General features: G+C 36.4%; 1 protein-coding gene across 4 annotated transcripts in view; it reads right to left on the bottom strand.

Annotated features, from left to right (window-relative positions):
* Shprh (SNF2 histone linker PHD RING helicase) overlaps positions 1–27297 on the bottom strand; it is a 72923-nt gene that overhangs the window by 16999 nt on the left and 28627 nt on the right. For 2 of the 4 annotated variants that reach the window (XM_031380383.1, XM_031380381.1), the window contains exons 16-25: positions 24686–24778; positions 22408–22515; positions 21114–21256; positions 19985–20158; positions 19654–19716; positions 18436–18661; positions 16798–16941; positions 15627–15728; positions 14217–14288; positions 12112–12300 (exon numbers count right to left, since the gene is read on the bottom strand). In XM_031380383.1, the coding sequence (XP_031236243.1) occupies positions 12112–12300; positions 14217–14288; positions 15627–15728; positions 16798–16941; positions 18436–18661; positions 19654–19716; positions 19985–20158; positions 21114–21256; positions 22408–22515; positions 24686–24778 (1314 nt within the window). Of the gene's footprint in view, positions 1–12102; positions 12301–14216; positions 14289–15626; positions 15729–16797; positions 16942–18435; positions 18662–19653; positions 19717–19984; positions 20159–21113; positions 21257–22407; positions 22516–24685; positions 24779–27297 lie in introns of all 4 variants that reach the window. The other 2 variants (XM_031380385.1, XM_031380384.1) reach the window with 2 other exon arrangements.

The raw sequence follows: 27297 nt of genomic DNA, 5'->3' as shown, positions 1-27297 counted from the left end.
GGGAGGGAAGGAGGGAGGGAAGGAGAGAGAGAGAATGAGAATATGAGTGTGAGTCTATTCATCCCCCCCTCTGGGGATTCCAATGATTCTGTTAACTCCACTTGTAGAATTATAAGTTAAAAGTCCTAAAGAAGACCATAGAAAGCCAACATGATCTATTAACAGAACAAATGGCATTTGTGTTTAGACTACTTACATAAGGAAGCCATATTTTTAGAGATTTTGTCTACTATATATTAACAGATATTTTATGCATGTAAAATAAATGTACAGTGTAGTATATCAGAAACACATCTAGTCAAGTTCTACTGTAGAAGAAATATCATCACTTTTAAGGCAAAATGAATTCATGATAAAAAGCTGAGAATTTTAGAATTGGCCTTTCATATTTTTTGACAAATTTCTTGAAGCTGTCTATATAATAGAGAATGAAGAATGTTAGTGATGATTTCATGGATAAATAAATACTGTGTAAAGTTGTCTTAGAAAACAGAAAGATAATTAGAGAGAAAATTAGATTTGGGTGCTTAGAAAATTCTATGAAGGGGATGAGTAGGAATGGGAGGAGGACAAGTGAGAACTGGGATTGAATATGGTAAAATTATACACTCCTATAAAAAATGTTAGAATTACACACTTAATATATAGAAAACCTATTTGAAGGCAAAGCTCAGTGGTAGAAGATTAGGAAGATATTCTTTGATGTGTAACTTCAATCTTTCTACTTGACTCTATGATGAAAAAATTTACATTATAATTCTACAATACTACTATTCTTTTTTTCTGCATATAGATATATCTATAATTATATTATAAAACATGCCTATCATGCATATTATATAAAGAGCACTGACTGTTCTCCCAGAGATCCTGAGTTCAATTTCCAGCAACCACATGGTGGCTCACAACCATCTGTAATGGGATCTGATGCTCTTTTCTGGTGTGTCTGAAGACAGCTACAGTGTAATTACATAAATAAACAAATAAATAAAAAATACTTTTCAAAAAATATATACATACACATATATTTAAAAATTAAACATATGTTGTTGAATTAGGGAAGGCTGAAAGAAGCTGAGGAGAAGGGAGACCCTGTAGGAGGACCAGCAGTCTCAATCTGGACACCAGAGATCTCTCAAATACTGGACCACCAAACAGACAGCATACACCAGCTGATATGAGGCCTCCAACACACATACAGTAGAGGATTGCTAGGTCTGTGTTCATTCAGAGATGATGCACTTAACCCTCAAGAGACTGTAGTTTCCAGGGAGTTTAGAGGTCAAGTGGGGTGGGAGGTGTGGGCATGCATGTGGAGATGGAGGGAGGGGTTGGGGAAGAGGAGTGGGATGTGGAGCAGTCAGAGGGTGGATGGGGGGGTGGAGAATGGAATATGGAGTGTAAAATAAATTAATTATATAAAAAAAAAAACAAAAAGTGGAAAGTAGTACTCAAAAAAAAAAAAAAAAAAAGGAAAAGAAAATAGCTACAGTGGATTCTTTTATTTATAATGAAGATTAACCTGATCTACTTAATCTGCTTGGCTACCACTGTGGACTTACTTCATAGAGCTTTTACGTCCAGTAGCTGCAGTGTCAGAATGAACTAGAAGGCTATCAAGAGATCTGTGGACCACAGACAGCATAGCATCCATCTTGATATTCTACTTAAATGATGTAAAATACTTCCAGGCCTACCTTTTCCACATTTCTCTATATTTAAGGTACTGCCATCAAATAGAATGTGTTGAACTTCACTTATGTACAATGTTTTTATGTTTGCTTTTGTTTTTCTGTTTCTTTTTTTTTAACCTTTTATTTTTTATTTTGTCATATTCTTTAAAATTTATAAAATAGTGTAATAAAAATGAGTATTATAAAAATTGTTTGATATAATATAAAACAACAAGCAATTGAACAGTTTTATGTAGATGCTTGTCTACAGTAATACTGAAAATATATACATTTGTCTCAATATAAATTTGAAATAACTCCGAACATACTGAATGTATGTTCTAAAATAATACATCACTACTAGTATTTTTTTAAATGAACAAAATTAGATAAAGTCTTTTTGTCTCTGTTTTGTTTTTAGTAGAGCTTAAAGTCTTGCCTCTTACTGTGGTACAAGCCCAAAATAAGAACAATTTTTAGACATTGGAGTTCATTGTAAAAACGCTGTACTTCAATGACCCTCACATCACCAAAGGATTTTACCTCCATCACAGCTAAGCTGAGAGTTGACAGTTCTGCTGTGCCAAGGAATGAATTGTAGGCACGACTTTTGGATACAGACTTCCTGCTATGGTCAAAGCTATTTGACTTGAGTGAGTGACTTTATTCTCAGCCCACAGAGAACAGGTTACATTCATTTAAGAAATGGTGTGTGTATTAAGATGGTCTATCCATAAAGTCATTCACCAACTGTTTCAATGAACAATGGTTCTGCTTGGAGAGTGGCACAGACATTAGGTGAGGGTGAGAATCTGGTTCACTGGTTGTGATAATTTGGAAAAGCATTCATCTCAGAGAAAGAATAACTTATAAAGTCATCTTCTTCAAACTTGATACAATAGTTATAAACATCAAGCAAAGAATTCAGTCTCACTCTTTGTTGTTTTCTTACAAACCACCTCTCAAGTTAATTGTCTACATTTCTTTTGGCTGTATAAACTTTTGACATATGTAAGGTGTTCTGAAAACCATAGTATAGTGTAAAAACATGAAATAAACAATACTACTAATGGAGAGACTGAGATAGGAGAAGCATGATTTCAAGACCATTATGTGGAACCTAGCAAGACACTGTCATATACAAATAAGCAGAAAGTATATATGGATTGTACAATATTGGACCTATTTCTCTAATTACCAAATTAGAGAGACCACTGGATGGCAGCCAACAATTTTCTAATTCCTCATATTTTTGGAATTCAATTGACTCGGATATGTTGGTAATATTTATTTTCATATAGAGAAAGCAAGAAAAAGTAATTGTTACTTCCTTTTATTTTTGTTTTTAGAGGTGGAATTAGGTTTGTGTAGGTTTGTTTAAAGATTACTTTCTGGCTTCTTCTAGAGTGTAGTTTTGCTCCATATGTTGGTGTTATCTCTTGTAGATGTGGATTTGTGGAAAGATATTGTGTAAATTTGGTTTTGCCATGGAATATCTTGTTTTCTCCATCTATGGTAATTGAGTTTTGCTGGGTATAGTAGCCTGGGCTGGCATTTGTGTTCTCTTAGGGTCTGTATGACATCTGCCCAGGATCTTCTAGCTTTCATCGTCTCTAGTGAGAAGTCTGGTGTAATTCTAAGAGGTCTGCCTTTATATGTTACTTGACCTTTTTCACTTACTGCTTTTAATATTCTTTCTTTTTAGTGCGTTTGGTGTTTTGATTATTATGTGATGGGAAGAATTTCTTTTCTGGTCCAATCTATTTGGAGTTCTGTAGCCTTCTTGTATGTTTATGGGCATCTCTTTCTTTAGGTTAGAGTAGTTTTCTTCTATAATTTTGTTGAAGATATTTACTGGCCCTTTAAGTTGGAAATCTTCACTCTCTTCTATACCTATTATCCTTAGGTTTGGTCTTCTCAATGTGTCCTAAATTTCCTATGTTTTGGGTTAGGACATTTTTGCATTTTGTATTTTCTTTGACTGTTGTGTCAATGTTTTCTATGATATCATCTGTGCCTGAGATTCTCTCTTCTATCTTTTGTATTCTGTTAGTGATGCTTGTATTCTGTTAGTGATCTTTGACTCCTGATCTCTTTCTTAGGTTTTTCTAACTCCATGGTTGTCTCCCTTTGTGATTTCTTTAGTTTTCCTGTCGTTCTTTAAGGGATTTTTGAGTTTCCTCTTTAAGGGCTTCTAGCTCTTTACCTGTGTTCTCCTGTATTTCTTTGAAGGAGTTATTTATGTCTTTCTTAAAGTCCTGTATCATCATTGTGAGAAGTGATTTTAGATCTGAATCTTGCTTTTCTGGTGTGATGGTGTGTCTGGGACTTGCTATGGTGGGAGAATTGGGTTCTGATGATGCCAAGCAACCTTGGTTTCTGTTCCTTATATTTTCATGCTTGCTTCCGGCCATCTGGTTATCTCTAGTGCTACCTGCTCTGGCTAAATCTGACTGGGGCCTGTCCTACCTGTGATCCTGGTTGTATCACAACTCCTCAGAGTCAAGCTGTCTCTGTGATCCTGTGATTCTGGAATCTTGTGGTCCTGGGTCTGTTAGAGCCCCTGGGAGTAGAGTTTCTTCTGGGTGTTGTGGGACTGGCTGCAAAATTTGTGCCCAAGGTCTGCTCAGAGCACCAGCCCAGACAGACTGGAAGGAACCCATGCCACTGCGCTGGTGGAGTTCCTGTGTGCCTGGGTCCTGCTGGTTCCAGTTATTCTTGGTGTTGGGACAGATGTTATGTCCTCCTCACCTCTGATCCTCGATCCTGGGGATGTTAGAGCGCCTGGGAGTTGAGCTTCCTCTGGGTGCTGTGGGACTGGCTCTGATCCTTTATACAGTGTTTTTAAATCAGATGTTGATTCCGGAAAAGTTTTGGGGTGAATGGATTTAATGTTTCATTTGGGCATCAATGAAGTGACACTGTTAATAAGTCAGTGGACAAATGTAAAAGCATTCTCTAGCTACATGACAATGTTGAAGGTTTAAGATTATTACTCCATATTTAGCCTGTGGAATAGTCACTGATATCATTAATCATAAACAGTTATGAATACCTGTTTCATAATATTATTACTAATGACTATATCTGACACTAACTGGCTACCTCTGTGCTGAAGACACAGTTCTGACTGCTATATGTACTTCAATTAATGAATTGAAGTTATTAGTAGACCTGTTTTTAAATCTAACATAAAATCAATCATTCATTAAATAAATACTATCCTATATATATATATGTATATGTATATTTATATATACATATATATATACACACACATACATACATACACACACACACATACACATATATTTAAACATCAAACATACTAAACAGGACTGAGGGAGAAGAATACTTATACTAATTTCTTCATATTTCAAAAAGAAAAGCCAGTGGATTCTGACCACTGCTAGTACTCAAGGAAAAATTGTATATATTGAAGGTCATACAGGCTCTCCTTGGAACTTAAATCAGAAATTATTCACAGTAATAGAACAATATAAGAATGTAGGTAAAGATCAGTTTTTACTTTATAACATTTCAAGATACTTAATTTTCCACTATTTTATTAATTATTTCTACTAAACATTTAAGAACCATTTTCCTGTATTTTTTATCAACTATAAATTGGGTTTTTAGGAGAAGAAGTGGGATGTTTGTAATTTTAGAACTTTTAATGCATTACTCTAGTGATATAATCAGGTATCCATTAACCACAGTGAGCAGCTGCCTCTGTTCCAACACACTGTCTCCTACTACAGGCCACTGTACATACCGTATTTCTTTCTGCCCATGGATGACACTGTCTCCTACTACAGGCCACTGTACATACTGTATTTCTTTCTGCCCATGGATGCCCAATCAGTACCTATCACAGAAGACAAGTTCACCTTCACCAGATGTGGGGCATTCACATCTGAAATAGTCCAGTAGCATTTTATTCTTGTAGTCATTACCTGGAGTAATTTTGGAAAACTTACATACATACTATGTGAATTAAAGGTCCTAGACTACTGTTTTTGAAAATTTCCTCTGAGAAATGTAATTTCAATGATGACATATTCATGCAGCTTAGTTTCCTCTACTTTCCAATAAGGAAAAGGATGTTCTCTAGTCTGTAATTTGAACAACTTCAATAGTAATATATTTTTCTATAGCTTTCCTTAGAAGTTTGTAAAGTGCACAGGAATGTTCAAAAGCTCCTGTGATTGTTCAGGAGAAAGTCAGTTCCTATTTTCTGACTTTCATCCTGTACTTTTCCATTTGGAATAAGGCTAGCTCTTTCCTTGTGCCAAGTTGTCATGTCTTTTCCATTCACACCCATTCATCAAGGTAAAAACCCATGCTGCTTCAGAAAGCACAGCATAGTCAAGTTTTGAAGCATGTCTGACTGACCTCGCGAAGCAGGAGTACTTCTCAAGCACATGGCAGGAGCAACAGTGGCTTCTTCACCCACTTATGTGTTACTTTACAAAGCATAATGGAAACTCTCTCAAAGCTGTACACAATCTTATTTATATAATTAGGCCTCAAAATCATTATCCAGTTTTAAAAACATTTGCAGAATTATTTCAGAAGTAAGTTACTATCTGTAAAAAAGCTAAAAATCATATTTGGATCAAAGAACTATTTTATAACCATCCATGTACATGTTTAGTGAGTGCCTACTGCATGTCAGGTGTCATGCCTAGGATACAGTAGAGACTCTCAAGAACAATGTCTTTTTACATTCTAATAGTGTTAATGGTCCAAAAAGGACTGTGGTACTTGAATATGCTTGGCCCATGAAAAGTGCTACTACTATTAGGAGGTGTGGCCTTGTTGGAGGAAGTGTGTCACTGTGTAGGTGGGTTTTAAGGGATCCTAGTGCTAAATCTCTGCCTTCCTACCAAGATGCAGAACTCTCAGCTCCTTCTCTAGTACCACTTATGGCTGGACACTGACATGCTTTCTGCCAAGAGGACAATAAACTGAATCACTGAAAATGTAAGCCAGCTCCAATTCAATGTTGTCCTTTATAAGACAGAGTAGCCTTGGTCATGGTGTCTCTTCACAGCAGTAAAACCCTAACTAAGACAGGGGTAGGACTATGTTTTTCAAAGAAATAATTAAATAGAAGTAATTTATACTTTACATCTTCAGTCTCTATTGTGTGTCCAATCTGTTGTATGGCATAGCGAACTTTCAGTATGACTAAGAGAAGTACAGACTCACTATTCAGAACTACAACTGTTAACTGGGTCATTGAATAGAAACTTTCTTTTCTCTTTTGACAATTAGAATTTTATCTACATATACTCATTTAAACAAAAACATCAGTACTATTTTCAATTTATCAGTAAACACTGATATATAACAAATATGATAGCTCATATAGGGCTATTTAGATGTACACATTTAAATAAATACAATTAAGTATATATTTGATTTATGAAGTTACTGTACAATTACTTTAAGCAAACTCACAATTTCATAATTAGTTTTTTTCTACCTAGATGTTTAATTACATGTTGAAAATTACAAACAAGCCAACTTTTGATAACTTGAGGAAACGGGGAAGGAAAGAAAATACACTGTGATGTTATACCCAGAATTCTATACATCTTATTGTTGTACTGATTGTCTTGGAATTCAAATATAAATACAATGCTTTCTCTATAAAGTTGCATAAGACTTTCCTAAAGTTAGTAGATATGCTTTGTCAAAACCAAGATACCAAATTATATCCTATCTGCAATCAGTCCAATCTCATTGAGACAGAGTCTGAAAAGCCTATTTCTAAAAGCACACTGGCTGATTATGATGCACTCAATGTAAGATGATAAAGTAATAGTACATGTGTGGTGGGTGGCTGGCAAGGGAGCTGTTTTGCAGTGTCTATCTATGCATAATATTTTGCACTGAATAGAAACTTACGAACTAAGAATCCTGTTCAGTATCAGGGCTCGATTTATACAAGCAAAAGTGCTTTGTATGAAACCTTGCCAAACACAGGACACATGGAAGAAGCCACGTGGTGCTATGTTCTGCCAGGAGGCCTACTTCACCACATCCAAAATGCCTTGCAGTTGTCAGAACTTGCAAGGGGAATTTTGTTTACTTTGTAAGATGCCCAGTAGGTTCCAAGGTCACTTAGGAATACTGTCACTGTTGCTATGGATGATACAGTTTTTATTTAACTGCACATACACCACAGGGATACTGGTGACCTCAATATCTTATTTCTATGTTTAATCTACAAGATGCCTTATACTGTGAAGTCTCCAATTTCCAAAAATATCTTTAGAAACAAAATACCAAGGACTATTTATTACTATTTTTGCATTCTCTGAATATCTTTTATATGATCTCAGGTTATACGATTAAGCACTATGTATGCTGTCATACTGTCTGCTATGTACAAAAGTCTTGTTATGAATATTTAAAAATAAGATAAAAAAAACCCTTAAGGTTATAGAAAGTTACATATTCATTAACTACCAAAAATTGACAATAAAGGTTTAGAAGTTGTGGGGACCAAGTCAGAAGAGTAGGGTAGATTCTGAAAAGATATTAAGCAGATGTTTGAAAGCACAAGTGACAGTAGAGTATAAATGTGACAGAGTCAAAGAGGTGACAAGTAACAACAGGTAGAAGTGGCAGACAGGAATGGTGACAGAAAAAGCAGATAGGAACAAACACAAAAGTGGTAGGAATTAAAGTGAGAAAGGAGAAGAGGATGAGACTGGCTTATATAATATGTAAAATATTTAATCATGTTTGATAAAAAGAAATGTAAGCATGTCTGAGTCAATGGTAGGAAAAAACTATCTGAAGTCTCTAATCTTTTAGTTTTCTAAATAAGCAGTTTAATACATGTGTTCAGACAGCCATAAAAGATACACAGCAGCAAGGGTACTTAGTAGTATTTCAACACTGACATCTCTTTCTCAACAGAGCTGCAAACGTAAGTGTACTGGGTATAGGAAAGCTGCCATAGCCAAACAGGTGTTTGGGTCTGATGGTTCAGTGACTAGTGCCACAGCTGCGCAGTTTACTGGCAACTAGATCAACCTCCTCCCAAACCTCCCAGCAAAAGCATGGCAGCAGCTCTGCCTCATGTTGGCTCCTGGTGCTGCCATTAATGTTTTCACTGTGTAAGAGGGAGCTGCCTCATCTTATTCATCAATACCACTTGTGGCTGTTGGCACACTTGCAACTAAAGGCAGAAAGAAGAGAAAACAGACAGCATCTTCATAAGAGGGAGAGGAATACAGACGTGTGGAGAAAGTGGGAGGGACCGGGAAGGACAGTTCTAGGGATAGAACGCTGACCACAAAGCCTCTGGGTGGCTCCCATCACACACTTCACTTTGCAACTTCTTAACATGTTTTTAAAACACATTCATCCAGGGAATTAATCCTATGGTTGTGATCCTCTCCTCATTTATTCTTCCCAAACTGTAGTACAATTCACACTTGTGTATTCACCTCCCATTCACCTCCTCACAGTCTTGGATGTTTTACTGGCAGTGTAAGTGCTTTAAGATCATCATCAGGAGCTGCAGAGATGGCTCAGCGGTTAAGAGCTCTGGCCGCTCTTCCAGAGGTCCTGAGTTCAATTCCCAGCAACTGCATGGTGGCTCACAACCATCTGTAATGGGATCTAATGCCATCGTCTAGTGTGTCTGAAGACAGCAACAATGTACTCATATACATAAATAACTAATTCTTTTTTTTTAAAAAAAGATCATCATCATCATCATCATCATCACCACCACACATGTGTAGACAGATTATTTTTTTAAACTTGGAAATATTGTTCTTTTTCACTCATATTAGAGCCTAGCTGTCCTTTGAACATATTACTTTCTTGGGAGCCCTTTTAAATAGAAAATGTTTATTTTCCTTTGTGTTCTGCATTTGAGCATCAACATTATTTTCTTTGGTCCCAAACACAAATAAATTTGCATTCCCACTCTCCTCAGGAGACTCAATTCCCCTCTAACTCTTTTCTTGGTATCATTTAATAACACCATCTTTCATTTGTTCAACACTTGGGTACCTAGTTTAAAAACCTTATATATCTCATATTGAGACATTCATATGCTGTCTATATATACATTCAAGTTTTATCTAACAATATTTTCCTTTACCTTACTTAAACTATCCCATTCCAGATAAAGACACACATACACTTACAGTTTGTTTGCTCAATAGCCCAACCTATAACTATTTGAATTTAATGAGATCTCTATTTTTTCAAGAGTCTAATACTACAGATTAGTTTTCTTTCCCTTATCTTCAGGCTACCCTTTTATTTTTGTGAGTGTGTGCATGTGTGCACACACGCATGCCACAGTGCTCATATGGTCAGAGGACAACTTGGGAAGTCTGTTCTCTCCTTCTACCATGTAGGTCTCAGGAAAGAACTCAGGTTGTTAGGTTTGGCAGCATGTGCCTTCACCTGCTGAGTCCTCTCACTGACTCCTGTCTACTCTTTTATTGGAGCTTAAACATGCTTTAGAATCTTTTATCTTGAATACAATTAAACAACAGAGAACTTACTTTCTCCACTTGCCTCTGGTTACAAGTCTTGGTCATCCAGAGTCTGATTTTTCACATCAGAATTCAGGGTACCTCCTGTGCTATACCTGCCAATGCTCGGTTATATTAGTTATATTACCCACCTCTTTCCAACTCCACTGTCTCCACTAAATACATCTTAGGCAACTGTTGTGGCCTCCTTAACACACCTACATTTTTTCCACTTTTGTTCTTCTGTATCCCTGCAAACTGATTCTCTAGACTAGAGCAAGGAAGATATGGGCAAGATTTAGAGCCTGCGAGCCTGCCTCACCTACCCTTCTATTTTATTTTCAGTTTTGCCTATTGTTCTGCAGCCACTCAATTCTGTGTGAGGCTTGTCTGTCTTGGTCTGAACACATACTGTGAGTTCTTTCTTAGTCATGGAACTTCCTCTTGGCAGGATCAGTCCTACCCTCTTTCCATGCTGGCCAATCCACTCGTTTTTTACATCTTGTTGCTTAACAGTTATTCCCTCAGAAAAGTTCAGGTTGGCTTTAATTTAATTTAATTATAAAAAAAAAATCACTGTTTTTGTGCTGTAATTCAAACTTCACTACATTCCTACCACCAAACTGTAAAATCAGAGAGACCAGCAACCACATCTTGACTGTGTATTATATCTGCAAGGCCTAGAACACTGCCTGGAGCACAGGATTCATCAAATGTAAGCAGGCATGGAAAGAATGAATGGAAATTCATTCCAAATCTGGGAACAGCAATGTGATTGATATTTCAAAGTTTACTCAAGAAGCAATGACCAATCCTTTAACTGGACTGTTGGTTTCTGAGAACACTCTAACAAACACCTACCTCTGTTAGGAATTTCAACTTGCCCTTAAATCTACTCAGAAGCCACATTCTTAAAATATAAGAATGTCAAGGAATCAATGAGGATGAGTCCACTTCCTGCTTAAGCATTAGTACTACCATTGTCCACTCTATACAGCTAGTCCCACTGCCTATTAAATTTACATATTAATTTACCTTTTGACCAAGTCTGATTAGAAAAATATTTAAAAGCACATGTAAGAAAAATAAAGAACAAAAATGCCTAATAAGCATTTCTTAATAAATGGACACATTTGGGTAGAAAGTCCAGTGGATCCTATTTGTACCCCGAATTAGTAATTTTTTATTCTGAATAAAACATGAAAAAGTTAATAACATAAATTCAAGTTTATAAGTATTCTGAAGTGTCAGTCAATGGTGTTTTAAAGCATACTGTGTCATCCTGGTGACAGTCAGCTAATGCTAGCAACTTAGCTATTTTCTCTTGGTTTAGACTAAATGAGTGGAAAGCTTTAAAAAAAAAACAAAAAAAGCTGGGTGGTGGTGGCGCACGCCTTTAATCTCAGCACTTGGGAGGCAGAGGCAGGCGGATTTCTGAGTTCGAGGGCAGCCTGGTCTACAGAGTGAGTTCCAGGACATCCAAGGCTACACAGAGAAACCCTGTCTTGAAACAAAATAAAACAAAACAAAAACTTGAACAACTATAAATTTGGATTAAAAAACTCTTTTTGCCATGTTAAACGGTAGACACAGTATCTTGGGCATGCTAGCCAAGTGTTCTGGCACTGAGGTACATTTATATTCCTAGTCTGAAATTGACTGTAGTGAAGAGAGACAGCTTGCAGGGCAGGGAAAGGCAGCTCTGTAGCTGAGTGGAGACGACTGCAGCTAGCTGAATTAGTTAGTACGTGCTGAGCTCTCTCCCACAGGAGGTGAAGAAGCTCAAGTCTCCAGCTAGTGTGGACAGACTGAGCAGTGGTTTCTATACTCACTGTGCCAGCTTTCTTCAGTGCTTTACTTGGTGACATACTAGTCGTTGTGGCATTGCTAGACTGTGTGTGTTCTTGACCTACCTACCATACCTTTACAGGGATATCATCCTCTTGGTTTGCCTTCTCTGAGGTGAAGACATAGGACACTTCTTTGTGTGATGTGGTCTGGCGGCAGATAGCACACTTGATGGAGCTACGATGAGACCCCACACTGTACTGTTCAATTATAATTGAAGTGCATTCATTACAGAAGCAGTGTCCGCAGGTCAACACTGCCCACTGGGGAAAAAAAAAACATGCATGGCAAGCCTTGGTGAAAATGGATCAATGAGACTTTCCTATCTTTAAGCACATAAACAGGGAAAGATGACTTCCAACTCCAATTCCTAAGTACTTCATGGCAAGATACGCTTCCAAATTATTTTTGGTCTATAAGAAATACATTTTCATCTTCATTTTCCCTAATAATCAACTATCATTGTTTTATAAGAAGCTAGTGTTCTCATTTCCGATTTAAAGAAAACATCAGATTACTCCTTTAGTCCTCTTCATTATCAGAAGATAATGAAGAACTGAGAGCATCAATGTGGCGACAACATACTCATTGCTACTGGATTTATTACCATGCTTATAGTTTCACTTGCTAACTTTGGAGAGACACAGTGGGTATGCTGTGGACCCTTGTGAGACCATTTTCTTAGTTTGCTGCTTTGTGGCAATAGGTCTTAGGCTCTCAGCTTGTTTTTTTTTCCTGGATTTGGACACGTCTGTATTTGCACTGAGAGGGACAGACAGAACTCTGAAGTGTGTCCAGGAATCTCCTTAGAAAACAACTCAGAATTGGAGTAGACAGTGTGGCTTTAAAATAGATTCTGAAAAGGAGTTCATTCTGTTTCATTTGGAAACACTTTTCTTTCGGCTCCTCAGTTTTATTTATAACCAAAGGCTTTGCTTCACACAGCAGCACTACTGAGTATCCTGTAGACCTCAAATGACACTGGAAATGTAGGATACTTTATATGCACACAGGACTTTTTCCTTTCACAGGAATTCATAAGGTAAAGAGCCAGGCAGGTCCATCTTTTTCCCAACAGTCTAAAGAAATGACTGAGGAGCAGGAATGACAGGACAGTCAATAAACTGGCTCTGAGAACAAATGACAGCATCTCTAACAGTGTCAGCAGAAACGCAGGACACAGAGCCCCTACAGCATCTCTAACAGTATCAGCAGAAACGCAGGACACAGAGCCCCTACAGCATGGAATGTTAAAACACCCTGACCCAGGGCTAACTGCATGCTAGGCACACACAAAATCACTAAACAATCCTGAGGCCCAATCCCTTCCTTATTTTAAATCAAACATCACTATTGTAATACATTATTATATACTTTTATTCTGCTGCTCAATAATTAAGGTAGCAGCTTTCCTTTTAAGATTTACAGTCTCTTTTGAGAATATCTTTCTCTGTAAATGTTGGATTAAAAGGCCCTTTATTCTTAATTATTGCTGATCAGAACACAGAAATGATTTAACTCTGCACTTAATTCCATAGGGAAAATAAATCCATGGTCTAAAGTAGGCCAATTTTCAAATGTTGAAAAGCAACTCAAATTCTGATATTGTTTATGCTGATTTACCACACAAAGCAGGAATAAATCAAGTCAGACAGAATAAAAATTCTCATTGAACTAAAATTGTGCCATCATGTTTGTAGGCATTTTATACTAATACACACAAGTGTTAATTACTAATACTGCTTATTTCCTCCAATCTCCAAAACAGGAAAAATCATGTTAATCCTGTTAGGAGGAGCTATCTGTACTCTAAAGATGGGATCTGAGACTTTACTGTTGTTAGGAGGAGCTACATCACTGTGCCTCTGTACTGCTAAACTTGTGTTATATTATACTTTGTTCAATTACCAAATATGTTAGTGTGGCAAAATTAATGTCTTGTCTAGAAATGTTTACAACTATGCATCTTTAATAAAAAAGATATGGTTGTTCTAGGGTTTTTAGTTAGTCATGTATTTGTAACTAAGCCCTGACCCCACCTCTAAGATGAGAACTAAAGTCTTTCACAGTCATGAGAGAGTGCATATATTTGCATACATGCATAAGACTAGCTAGATGTGGAAACATTATATATTGTAAGGTGTTTTATGAATTCCTGTGATACTTATTATAATCTTACCTGCTTTCCCAGCTGTCGAGCACAGATTGGACAAGGCTCTGGATTAATACCTCCTGATGTTTTGTCTTGAGACTATAGGAAAAAAGAAGAATCCCAAAACATGTTAGCTACGTTTTCTATTCAGGAGTTGATGCATGCTCTGAAATTCATTTGGAGGGTATATGCTGGTAATCTCAATTCTCTCACTAGTCAGATTACCTAATAACTTCACATATTACCTAATACTACAACCACTATTTCTGCAATTTATTCAGGACACAACTAAAGAAAGGAAAACCATTTTTTTTTAAACCAGAGCTTATAGAATTTTGCTACTATACTTGTAATTACAATAGAAAGTAAATTTAAAATCAAAATACAAAGAGCTAAATTTTTGAAAATTTAATTCTCACAGTATACTTTATTGTAAAGACATATAAATTAATAACTGTTATGGTGACACAGAACTGTAATCCAAGTACTTGGGAGATAGAAGCAAATAAATCAGGAGTTGAAGGTAATCTTGAGGGAGCTCTAACTACATGAGACCCTCTATTTCTCTTTTTCTTAGTGGAAAAAAGAACTTAAAAACACTTTAAATTTAGAGCTCTGAAACAAATAGCTTCTTAGCTATTACAGTACAAGTGTACACTTATGCATATGTAGCCCAAGGACAGGCCCGGGCAAAGCTGTGACTTAGCACAATTCTGTATTAACAGTGCTGCCACTTAGCATCTCTGGCTTAATCTCACTAAACAAATAACCGGAAAGCCAATATATAATTGATTTGAGACCTCTGTGTCTAGAAACTGTATCAAACTGTAATAGATTTTCAAGCACCTTAAAATTCTCATAAATTTTAAAGAGTTTCAGATAGTCAGTAAGGTAGACAGGCTTTAAAACTGAAGATAACTGAAGATTTTCTTTCTGCTTTCACTAACCAAATATTCCAACACTAAAAACAAAACAAAATCCTTTAGTTTCTGTGTAGTGATAAAATAAAAACCATAAACTCAGTACCTATAAAGATCCAGAAATTAGCTTATATAGTCATTTCAAAGAGTTGAATATTTCACCTTAGTTTGATCTGTTTCAGATCACATAAAACAAATTAACCATCTATTTTGCACCCACAATTTTGCAGGTCACCCAGGTACTTCCCTGGATGGGCTGGCTTGAGGGAGAAGATAGTTCCAGAGATATAATGGGTCATGATCATGGTGGTTTCGTAGGACTGATTTACTCAGGAAGGGGCAGAGGCTGAACTGAGGGTTTAGCAGAGGGTCTGCATAATTATTGTAGGCAAAAGTAGTCTTGATTCATCTAAAAAAGCCTAGGCTATTCATTACAGGACTGAAATTCTGAGTGGAAAGCATCACTGAAGTGTTTCTTGAGATACAGTGCAGGGGAACAGCATTTTCAGAGCTATACCTTCTCCAGGTTAGTTAGGTAAAGAAGCTGTCCGAGTTTCTTCTGAAGCTGGGATGCGGCCACAGCTTTATCATTCACCAGCTTTAGACGGTTCTGTTCAACCTGGAGACAAACAAGTCCATTACTCCCTTCACAAAGACGGTCCAACTATGCCACACATGCATGATTTTCCTGAATGGTCAAACTCATGTCCTGTCCTATGAAATACCATTTATACATAAAAACTTAATTTTACAAGATTAATACTGAAAACATAGTTTGAAAGCCCCCCCCTTTTTTTTAACAGAAGTCAGACTTCCATAAAGTTTTTTTAAAAAGAAGCCTAGTAATACATAGGAAATTGGATAAAGATCACTCTGAATTCTATTTCTGTGCTGCTTTTCAATTATACATGCATGGGATGAAGACAATGACATAACACACTGCTTGGTGTAAGTGGTTTGTGATACAGAGACACTACCCCTGACTGTTCTTCCTCTTCTGCAATACATCAGAAAGAGAGTTAAATGGGAGGAGTTTCCTTCTTACTACTTCTTACGTTTGTAGTGCTGTAAACTTAGGCCAAAACAAAAACACCTCTACCAATTCATACTTAAGATAGCATATAACATAAAAATTATCTTAAACTTTTTCTAGATCATAGTCTAAATGCCTTACCAAAAGAAATCAGTTTAAAGTTTATTAAAGTTTATGTTTATTAAACATCCATAAGGGTTAAAAATAATTTACACAGGTAATATTTTTGTTATGCCACAGGAAAGACTGGAAGAAGTCTGACTGAATACTGATAGAAATGGAGATTACACATTGTCAGTACACATTGTAAATATCTACTATTAGCAAAAGGGAAAAATCGTGCAAAAATCAAAGTTATTAGTTACTTTTAAGAAACATGTTTTTCAAAGTCTGGTAAAACTGAGGCTATAAAATCCTTGTGAAAGTGACCAAGAATATCTATTTGATTTGATGAATGGAAAGTATTAAAAAATAGAAGACTATGTAAACAAAATGTACCCGAATAGTGGACACACTAAGCATGCACCACATGTGAATGAAACTGCCCATTTCCATGACAGTAACTACTACTAGAAGACATCGCTGCTTTGCCTTTACGTCTTCTGTACATTTTGGATTTTTGCTGGGGCCTTTCTTGTGATCGATTCTCAACTACCTCGTGTGGTTCAATGATGTGATGGACGGGTGGGTTTGGCTTTGGCTCTTTGGGATGGCGCACTCTTAGTCGCTCTGTAGCCATTGCAAGTTCATCAACAGCGGATACGCGATTTCTCAGAGTCATCCAGTATTCATGAAGTAACTGATGGGGAAACATAAAGACAGTAGCAAGAAACGAGATTAAAATTGTCCAAAATCACCAAGATGTACTTTGAGCAAAAGGCTTCAAGGAGGCCGACATGTTTTCATTAACCTTCAAGGAAAAGCAATTCCTTAGGCTAATTTAGAATGAGGATGCACGAGAAAACTACCTTGTAGGACAATGCTGCTGTAGTTCTCAGGAATAGAATACTTAAACATTTCATGGCAAGACAAAATCTAGATAAGCCAATACTACATTTATGTAATTACCACTCTTTTTGTCTTAAAACATTTTTATATTATATTCACATATTCAAAATAATGTGCAAATATGAGATTTCTGAATTAACTGAATAAACTATCCAATTCAAGAGATATTCAAAATAATTTGCAAATATGAGATTTTTGAAATAAATGACCATAAACTATCCAATTCAAGAGACTTAATCAGAAAAATTCCTTAGAAAGCCATGATATTATCACTCTTTCCTCCTTCAAAGTCAAGTAGGCAATTACTTTTAATCTCACTTTTCACTGGAAAAATGCTATAAGTAGTTATACAGGTTTTATAAAACATAAAAATGTTACCAATCACTATATATATTTTGATAAGCTGTCTTCACTATCATATTTTAAAGTAGATACCAGTTGATGCATCTAGTAGTAGTTCATTGGCTTTCCATTTCTTGTGCAAAGATATAAAGGAGAAATGCACAAAGATGCATGGTAAGCACTCGCCTAAGCCCCGAGTACATGGCGAGAGTAGGCTGCAGCCAGCAGTGCAGGAATGACAGGCACCGTACAGAACACTGTCTTCCTTCATGGTACAGCACAAAGAACTGCTCACGTGCACTGCTTTATAACAAATATGCTGAACTCATGATTTTACCTTAATAAAAGCATAGTTCCTCAATTAATCAAACGTCTGAACTAGCATTTTAGACAGGGTATCTTCTCAACACAAAACTTTTTATTTTAAAAAGTAACAAAAATAGCAACATGCAAATGTGACATTACAATGTAAAGGTATTCTATCTCCCATACCCATCTCATATGCAAAGATCAAAATACAACAAATATGAAAACTGATTTAATAAAAAAAATTATATGAACATCTCAAACATTAGAATGCAATGGAATCACTGCAGTAGAAAACTAAAGGCCAACTTATGCTATATCCATTGCAATGCTTTCTAGATTTCCTTCTTGAAACATATTTACTATGCTTCCCAATATTCAAAGTTGATACTGATATTTGGTTATTATTTCCCATTGCAAAAACAAAATAAATTAAAATGCTAGTTTCATAAAGCAGCTGTTAAGATGCAGCTTACAATAAAACATACAATTAAATATTTTTACATTTTAACTGCAAGTGTCAGCTTAATAACTTTTGTTTACTAATTTAATAAAGAGAATGACATATAGTCTCCAAAGCAGATTTTCAAGTTAATGCAAAAAGGTTTTTAATTTCAGAAGTTTAAAAACAGTATACCTTATATTCCTTCTTCCATGCCTCAAAGAGATCCATTGAAACACTTCCTTCATCTACATATTCAACATCAAACCTATGTGATCTTGCAAATGATAATATTGCTTTCATGGATCGCTCCGTCTCACTTATGGCCCACAGGCCTCTGGTCGTGGTAGGTACTCTATCATCCACAAGTCCTTCTTCATCTTCTATCATTTCTTCAAAGATTGCAGTCTGGCCTTTGACTCTGAAAAGATATCAGAAACAAGTAATTCTAACTGCAACCTGCCAGTAAGGAACTAGCACTGCAAATGATCGAGGCCAGCAGGAAACACAGAGAAGCCATTTCAGTACTCTACAGTAATTTTCACTTTAGTAAGAGCATTTATAGGTCCTTGAAAAAAATAGTAGTCCTGAAAATTGTCTTGTGCTTCATTTTTTGTTTTGTTTTATATTTTTGGGACAGGGTCTTATGTAGTTCAGACGAGCCTCCTAGTCACTACATAACAGAGACTGGCCTTGAATGCCTTACAAAATATATTCCAACTTCCTTCAGCTTTCTAGGTTAAGATTACGTGTGTGTGTGTGTTTGCTTAGTACTTCCTGAGCTCAATTCCTGATAACAACAACAACAACAAATCTCACTCTACAAATTACATTCTAAGACTCCTGAGCCACCACCATTACCAGGCATTAAAAACCAAAGAAAAGACATAGTGGAAACAGAGCTAAGGCCACAATCAGGACACAGACATGCCAAGTACAATCCCAACACTATAACTTTTCTGATGAAGAAAATAACAAGTGCTATAATTTTTTATTGGGTACACTTAGTATGTACTAGCATTCTGATAAATGGCTATACATATATTTTTTTCTTATTTAATAATTATAGATTAAGTTATTACCTTCACTTCATGAAGGTCAAAGAGGTAATTTGCTCTTGACAGTGGTCAGGGATTTGAGTTCAAATTCATCAAAGTATTGAGTCTAGAATCTTACTACTACTCTCAAATGCTCCTCAATTACAATAATTAGACTGTCCCTTATAAACACTTAGGTGTAGCTTCTATGGAGAAAAAAATGGGCATGTTAAATCCCAAAGGAGTATTAAATTGATTTAATACAGGAAAAATATATCAAAGGTCATAATAGAAAATACAGTCACATAATCAAGACTTTAATCCTTTGCAATGTTAATGTTCCCTTTTCCTCATGGGTAATAATCAGTGAACTTACGTGTTAGAAAATAGCTTTGATTCATACTCTGTGAATAATTCATCAGCTTTACAAAAGACACAGCTGAAAGAGATTATCAGAGAAATATTTACAGATATGACCAGCAATAACATATTTCTAAAACAATAAAACCCAGCATTTTCTATTTCATTTTTTTAACAAATGAAAGATAAGAAAAAAATGATATGGTTTTCAAAAGCACATGATCCTTGATTTGCTTTAGTTTGAAAAATACATCTCCATGTGTCTGAATTAAGATAAACTGGTTCAACTTATGAACAACCATTTCTGAGACCATGCTGGACCCTGTCTAACTTCCTCTGACACCAACCAGTTGAGAGGAAGTCTAGCTGGCCGCAGGTGACAAACGGTGGCAGACTCAATCACTTCCCGGGATGGAGGCTGCTCCAACTTCTTCACAGCCTCTCTCACCAGCTTCTGGAACCTATGGAGCTCTTCCATTTGCGTTGTAAGTAAGAACTGAAGACCTCTGCAGTCACGGAACCTTACTCCCAGCACAGCGCAGCACACAACACAAAGAGAGGAAGTCAGTCTCCTTAGAAAATGTGTGTCAACCATGGTGTTAGAGAAACAGTCAAATTCACACACTCCGCTGAGACTTCCCTTCAGTGTACCCACTGGTATCTACCAGTACTCAAGGTTTAATAAAATGCAATGCCTGTTACAAAAAGATGCCAGAGTTTGGTAATTCTACTCTTGGGACCTAAAAGAGAGGACACAGTATCTTTCAAGATCAGGACTAATACACTCTAGCTTTCTAAGGCTAGATGACTACAGTCTTTCTGACATTCTTTTTCTATTTAAGGAGAGTAGACTATATAGTCTAAAACAAAATTGAGAAGAAAAATGGATGAGTCATATTTCTTGTTATAAAAATGTAATTAAGTGCTGGGCAGTAGTGGCGCACTCCTTTAATCCCAGCACTTGGGAGGCAGAGGTAGGTGGATTTCTGAGTTCGAGGCCAGCCTGGTTTACAGAGTGAGTTCCAGAACAGCCAGGGCTACATAGAGAAACCCTGTCTCGAAAAAATAAAAGGTAATTAAGTAGATGTGGTAGTACAAGCCTTTAATCCCAGCACAGGGAGGCAAAGGCATGTGGCAGGTGGATCTGCGAAGTGAAGAACATCCTGGTCTACATAATGAGTTCAGGATAGGGCTACTTAGAGACTGGATTTCAAACCAACAAGAATATGTATAAAACAACAACAGCAACAAAGAATAGACAGACCCTCAAGGCTCTAAAAGGAGAATATTTCAAAAGGCTAACAGAAGAAAAAAAGATCTCTGTTATATCGAATATTTTTGTTTTAAATACTTAATTTAGATATAAACCCTAGATGTTCCTAAGTACATGTTGGGACACTGAATTGCATGCACCTCCTGATACTAAATGATCTGAACACTTGTATACGGTGATTCAGTTTTATATTATTGCCTTACTTCTCTGACATAGAGAGCTTGTCAGTTTGTTGCTTGTAGTTACAGCTTATTTCATTTCGCACCCGCTGAACAAGTTCCTCGTCAACAGAAAATTCCATTGCTCTATGGATTACATTTAGCCACCAAGGAGAATTAGAATGAATCTGGAAAAAAAAAGGCCCAAAACTGATCAATTACTGCATATATTTAGCATTCAATGGGAAAGGAGATATGAAAAAATATTGATAAATTCTATTCTTAAAGGATTCTATATCACACAGAAAAACATACAAACTGTGAGTATTGGGCAAATACCTCTTTGTATTAATAGCAAGAGAGCTATTCTTTGAAATACTCTACATAAATGACTTTATGTAAATATGTGTATCAAAGCTGTTTTAAAAAGATTTTTACCAAAATAAAAACTAAGTGTAAAGGGTAACACACTAAAGAAAGGTTAGATCTAATCAGTGAATATTGAACTAGATTCCACCCAATATATAAAAAGTAGAACTAGACACTAAGTAATTAATGAATTAGGAAGCATAACACGGGGAACAACTGATAAAACATTTGAAGTAAAAGTCTATGAACTTGCATTGTTTCCTGTTAAGATTTTGCTCTGGTGTCAAAAAAAGAAAACTCAGAAAGGACAAGTATCTAGTCTGCAGGAATAATACCTGTGATCCTAAATGTGGGATATACATTGCTGAAGTAAAGAAAGATTACAGAAGTCTTTATGCTTTCTCTAAAGGACAAACCGTTATTTATCCAACATAAAAAAGAACTCACCATAATTTAAAAGAAAACAGAATTTCAACATAGTAGACTCATTAACATACTAATCCACTCCAGGAATAGTTACCATTAACTGTAAATATACTGATTGTGGCAGTTTGAGTGAGAATGGCCCGCACAAGCTATTATGTTCAAATTCTAGGTTCCAAGTTGGTAGAAGTATTTGGCAAGGATTAGGAGATATGGCTCGAAGGAGGTGTATCATGCAAGCGAGCTTTGAGGATTCAAACCTCCATTCCCAGGATAATTTCTTTCTCTGCCTCATGTATATAGATCAAGACATGAGCTTTCAGCTGTTTCAGTCTCTGGCATCTAACCTTTGAAACCATAAGCCCAATTAAATAATTCAATTGTTTTCATAAGTTGTCTTGGGAAAGGTGTCTGTGAAAGCAACAGAAAAGTAACTAAGATATCTGTGTTACAGGCACTCAAGCAGGTGCTAAGAATTTGAAGGGAAACAAAAAGTTCAAACAAAACACAAACCAATAGATCCAACATGCTATCGGGTGACAAGTACCTTCCTTTGTAGCTCCCTAATGGACTGTTGCACAGGCTGCAGAGCTTGCTGGGCTTCGGCAACTTCTGTGTTACACTTACTCATATAGTGCTCTCGAAGCTGCTTGGCCTATGTGGAAACAGAAAGTCAATATAAACTTTCACTCGAGATCTTGATCATAATTTAGTATTTTGTTTCAGGAACAATGTGGTCACTCCATATATTTAAAGTTTCTTGATATAAACATAAAGATTTGTATTATAAAAAGTATTCTAGAAATTCCTAAAATAAACAATGAAAGGAAAAAAAAATGGTATGCTGAAGCCACAAAATTTTAAGAGCCTAAAGATTTATTCCTTATAGGATGCAAAGACATTAATATTTCACAAGTGAGCCGAGATCTTACAGATTTACTTGTCTGATTTAGTTGTAGTATTTTTAAGAACTGCCATGATTTAAAAATAACTCTTGAGTTACACGGTAATAAAGGTGTTAGAACTGAACCTGTTCCTATAAAATTTGTACGTAGAAGTCCTACCCTCAGTGTGACTGCATCTGGAGAAAAGGCCTGTAGGCTAAGGCCATATGAGGAATGCTCTAGTAGAGTCCCTATAAGAAAAGAAATACTAGGAATTTACAAGCGTGGATGAAAGGCAATAAGAAAACAGTGGCATCTAAATCAAAGAGAGGAGCTGAAAAAGAAACTAAATCTATAGGTTTGAGGACATACCCTTTGATCTGGACTTCAACTTCTACAATTGTAAGAAATAGTTATTTTTTAGCTTTCTAGCCTGGTAATGTTACAATATTCCTAGTGGACTACTACTACCAGGAATAAAAAATTGTTACCATCCTTCACCTTTTTAAAAGAACAGTGAACAAAAAATTCATGAAAAATATGGTGTACAGAGGGAGGGAGATAGCTCAGTGCTTACAACACATGCAAAACAAATAAGAAGAACAGAGCTCAGATCTCCAGAATTCACACACATGCCAGTGGACATGACAGCTTGCCTTTAAATCTAGCCTTGGGAGGTGGAGAGGAAGGACTCCCTGAACAAGATGACTAGCATGACTATCTCTATCAGTGAGCTATGTATTTGACTGAGAGAAACTACCTCAAAGAATGAGACAGAAGAGCCTTCCAGGATGATTTCTGACTTCAATCTTGGGCCTCCATATTCACACACACACACATTTACCAACGAATGAAAGCCTACATACACATATGCATGACACACATGGAGTTGAAAAAAAGTGATAAAACACACACACACACACACACACACACACACACACACACACACACACACACACACACCACAATGGCACACCCTTCAGCTTTCAAAACAGGAAAATTTTCTGTTATTTCTAATATCATATATAAACACAAAGGATAGTATACTAAATAAAACAACTGAAGCATTCAAAGATAAATGCTGCATGATCTCAGATGTGGGATTAAAAATTAAAACTCATACGAATAGAGAATGGTGGTTGCTAGGGACTACAGAGATAGGGAAGACTGCAATACATCAAAGAATTATACTACAATAACTAGTTAAAGTATGCTATTGAGAGTAGATGTGAAATATTTTTACTATAAAAATCAAGCTCATGAGGTAATGGGGATATATAATTTATCCTGTTAGCCACCCACACTCCACAGTATCTGTATGCATCTACAAATGTATGCAATTTTGTCAATAAAAATTTCTCATTTTAATAAATACAAAGGGTTAAATATACTTATAAAATCCATTTTCTATCTTGCTGATTCCAATAAAAATTCTACTTTGAGGTTCAACACACTTCAACCATATCTACTCTTTCAATTTTTGTCACCTTCTTCCTCTTTGGTCTTAAAAAAGGCCAATACTCTGAGGAGACTTAGTAGAGCAAGCTATCAGGAATTTCTATTAAAATAATGCATAGTATCATTCCGTCAGTAGGAGAAGCTTGACCTGAAAATTTGAGACATTTACTCTCTTAAAGAAAACATAGAAAGGAAGAGAAATCTGTAACTTTTCTGTTTTCATCTGCTAAGGCAATAATGTAGCATCTACAAGCCATCTAGCCTATCTTCAAGTAGATCATCAGACAAACAAAATAATATGGAGTCCAACTTTCTTTGCCACTCCAAATCACCACAGCAACATTTGGAACATTAAAAAAAATCACAGGAAAATATGGCTGGCTACATTCATTTAAATGTTATGCACTAGAAATATCAACTAGATGAAGTATAAAATTTGAAAAAGTAAACTTTTATAAATAGAAGGAATAGAATAACAATCACCTCTTCTTCAAGTCTGCCATCTCTCAGGGTGGGAGGTATCCCTGGGTGCTTGGCTACCAACAGTTCCATTAAGTTATGTGTGGCATGAAGTCTCTACAAATACACAAAAGGTGAAGCTATAATGCAATGTACCAGACATCACAGAATCTATGGTATAGCATATAGAGCATGAAGTCAAAGTTTATATTGTCAAATAGTTTTCCTCTGAAAATATCTGAGTAACATCCCCCCCACCCCCACCAAGGAAAATGAACAGCAAATGTCTTCAATGATAATGACTTGAATTTTTTTCAATTAAAAATATACGTTTTTCTGCGCATGGCTATGTGTTCAGGGGTTAGTCTGGTGCTATGTGGCCAAATGCTAAATACTGGCTCCCAAGATGTGTTTGCACTCCCAATGAGCAGATTCTCACATACACCAAAGGATGTTATATAAACTTTGCTTGCCAATCTTCTATGATTGCTAAAGAAATTTGGCTATAGTCAATTACTAGGGAGACAGAGGTGGGTGAGGTTTTGGTCACTGGGCTGGGAGTCTCAGATAGGGAGCACAGGAGAGGTGAGAAGAAAGAAGATAAGAGAACAAGAAGTTTCCATTAGATGGGATGGACCAGGAGCATAGGGCCATAGAAATACACCCCAAGGACAGACTGAAGGAGTAGAAATAACCCCGGGCAAGACTCGAACCAGCAAGTAACTTGGGAAGCACAGCTGGGATACAGCCAGTCTAGTGTAAAGAAACAGTTTAGGGATAATTGCCTAGTAATTGTGCTAAAGCTGATTAAATAAATCAACAAGACTAAGTATTATTGGGGGACTGGCCGGTCATATTAAGAACTGGCAGAGTAAATTAATTGCATTAATTGGTGCCCAACATGGGGCCAAAAGAAGTGGCCCCTGAAGACAGACTGATGAAATAAAAGCAGCCCAGGTGAGACTCAAATAGCAAGTAACCTGGGTAGTGAGTGCAGCTTGGGAATAGTCAAATTTAGCATTGAAAAATAGATTAGGAATAATCACCCAGTAGCTGTGCTAAGATGGTTAAATAAATCAGATTACTGAGGGGCTGGCCGGGTCATATTAATAATAGAGTTAATTGAAACCATTTACAACAGCAGCTATGTATTCAGGAACGAACAGAGTATATAGGTATACTTGAATACACCAAGCTTAAAGGATGAAAATGGGGAAAGTTGGAGTTGAAGAGATTAGAGGAAGAACAAGAAAACTAAAGAGATTAGTAGAAGAAGGAAAAACCTCTTTATTTCTGCGTTAATGCATAAATCTACTTCCTGCCTTGATACTGAGGCAGCAACTTGCTAAAGGTTAGAAGCAATGAATAGAACCGGAATGAAACTATCACAGTGGTTTCATTCTTAAGTTTATATTTTACCTGGGAAGATAGCTAGGGCCTCAAGATTACTAGGAGAGAATACTGGCCAAATGTGATTTGGTGCCAAAATATGATTTGAGACTTTCAGGGTTCATTCTATCTGGGCATAAGTTAGTAGCTATAGTGTAAGTCTCTATGGAGTCTAAATTACTTCAAATGTCTTAGCAATTTTCAACATGGCTTCTTAAATCATGTGGTACATAGTACTAATAAATTTAATAGTAAAAATGTACAAATGATACTAGAGATATGTTTCATCTTCTCTGTGTATTCTTGTGGAAGGTAAGATATCAGTTTTTGTACAAGTAGTTAGAGGGAAGATATACATAGCATTTTATCCCAGAAGAGCACTACTGAGCTGACTGGACCGAGTAAGGATTCAGTGAGCAACACTCTGCTTGTCAGCAGAGATGAACTAATGAAAAGCAAGAACCAAGCTGATTGCTCATCTTTGGATACTGAATTCAAAACTTTGGTACTCAATCTGTCTCCTTGCCCCTCTTGCATCTTTATTTTTTTTTTTCTCCAAGAGCAGAACAACTTTCCTATTAGGTACTCAGATGTGGTTAAGGCCTTCATGTTCAGCTAACCTTTACACCAACCATGTCCTCCTTTACTCCTTTCCAATGGCCACTGTTTCACATGAAGATGTTAAGTTCTATAGCCTGAAAAGTCAACTTCCCTAGGTATCAAGCCCAGGCCTGCCAAGGTTAATACATATGCCTTTCCTTCTCACTTAGCTAGGATCTTACCTACAATATGCTGGAAAACGCAGTTACGGTTATAATTCAAACATACATCTCCTCTGAAAAGGCCTCTGAGAGTCTAGCTTAGAAGATCAAAAGGTCACGTTTATTTAGTGTCTTTATGTAGTCAGTTTACTTAGTTTAGCTAATATTTTTTTCATTTTGATGAAAACTATTCAACAAATATGTTGATATCATATGAAAAAAATTATAAAATTAGCCTACTCTCTAAATTATAAATAATTCAAACTATCTCCCAGTGTAGGCTACAGGCCTCCACAGAGAGAATAATGTTGATTTTCAAATGTTATTATATACACAAATCATTCAAGACAACAGTAGAAAGGAATGCCAGCTTCTACCTCTAGTATCCTGATTCAGTTCATTGTTACCCTTTATTTTAATATTAACATGTTGAAAAAGTGTTGTTTAAAACACTTTGAATTAGCCGGGCGGTGGTGGCGCACGCCT

This window comes from Mastomys coucha, unplaced genomic scaffold (genome assembly GCF_008632895.1).
Source record: "Mastomys coucha isolate ucsf_1 unplaced genomic scaffold, UCSF_Mcou_1 pScaffold2, whole genome shotgun sequence".
NCBI classification, from domain to species: domain Eukaryota; kingdom Metazoa; phylum Chordata; class Mammalia; order Rodentia; family Muridae; genus Mastomys; species Mastomys coucha.
Note: the sequence above shows the minus strand (reverse complement) of the source record. Positions and strands in the feature narration are given on the sequence as shown.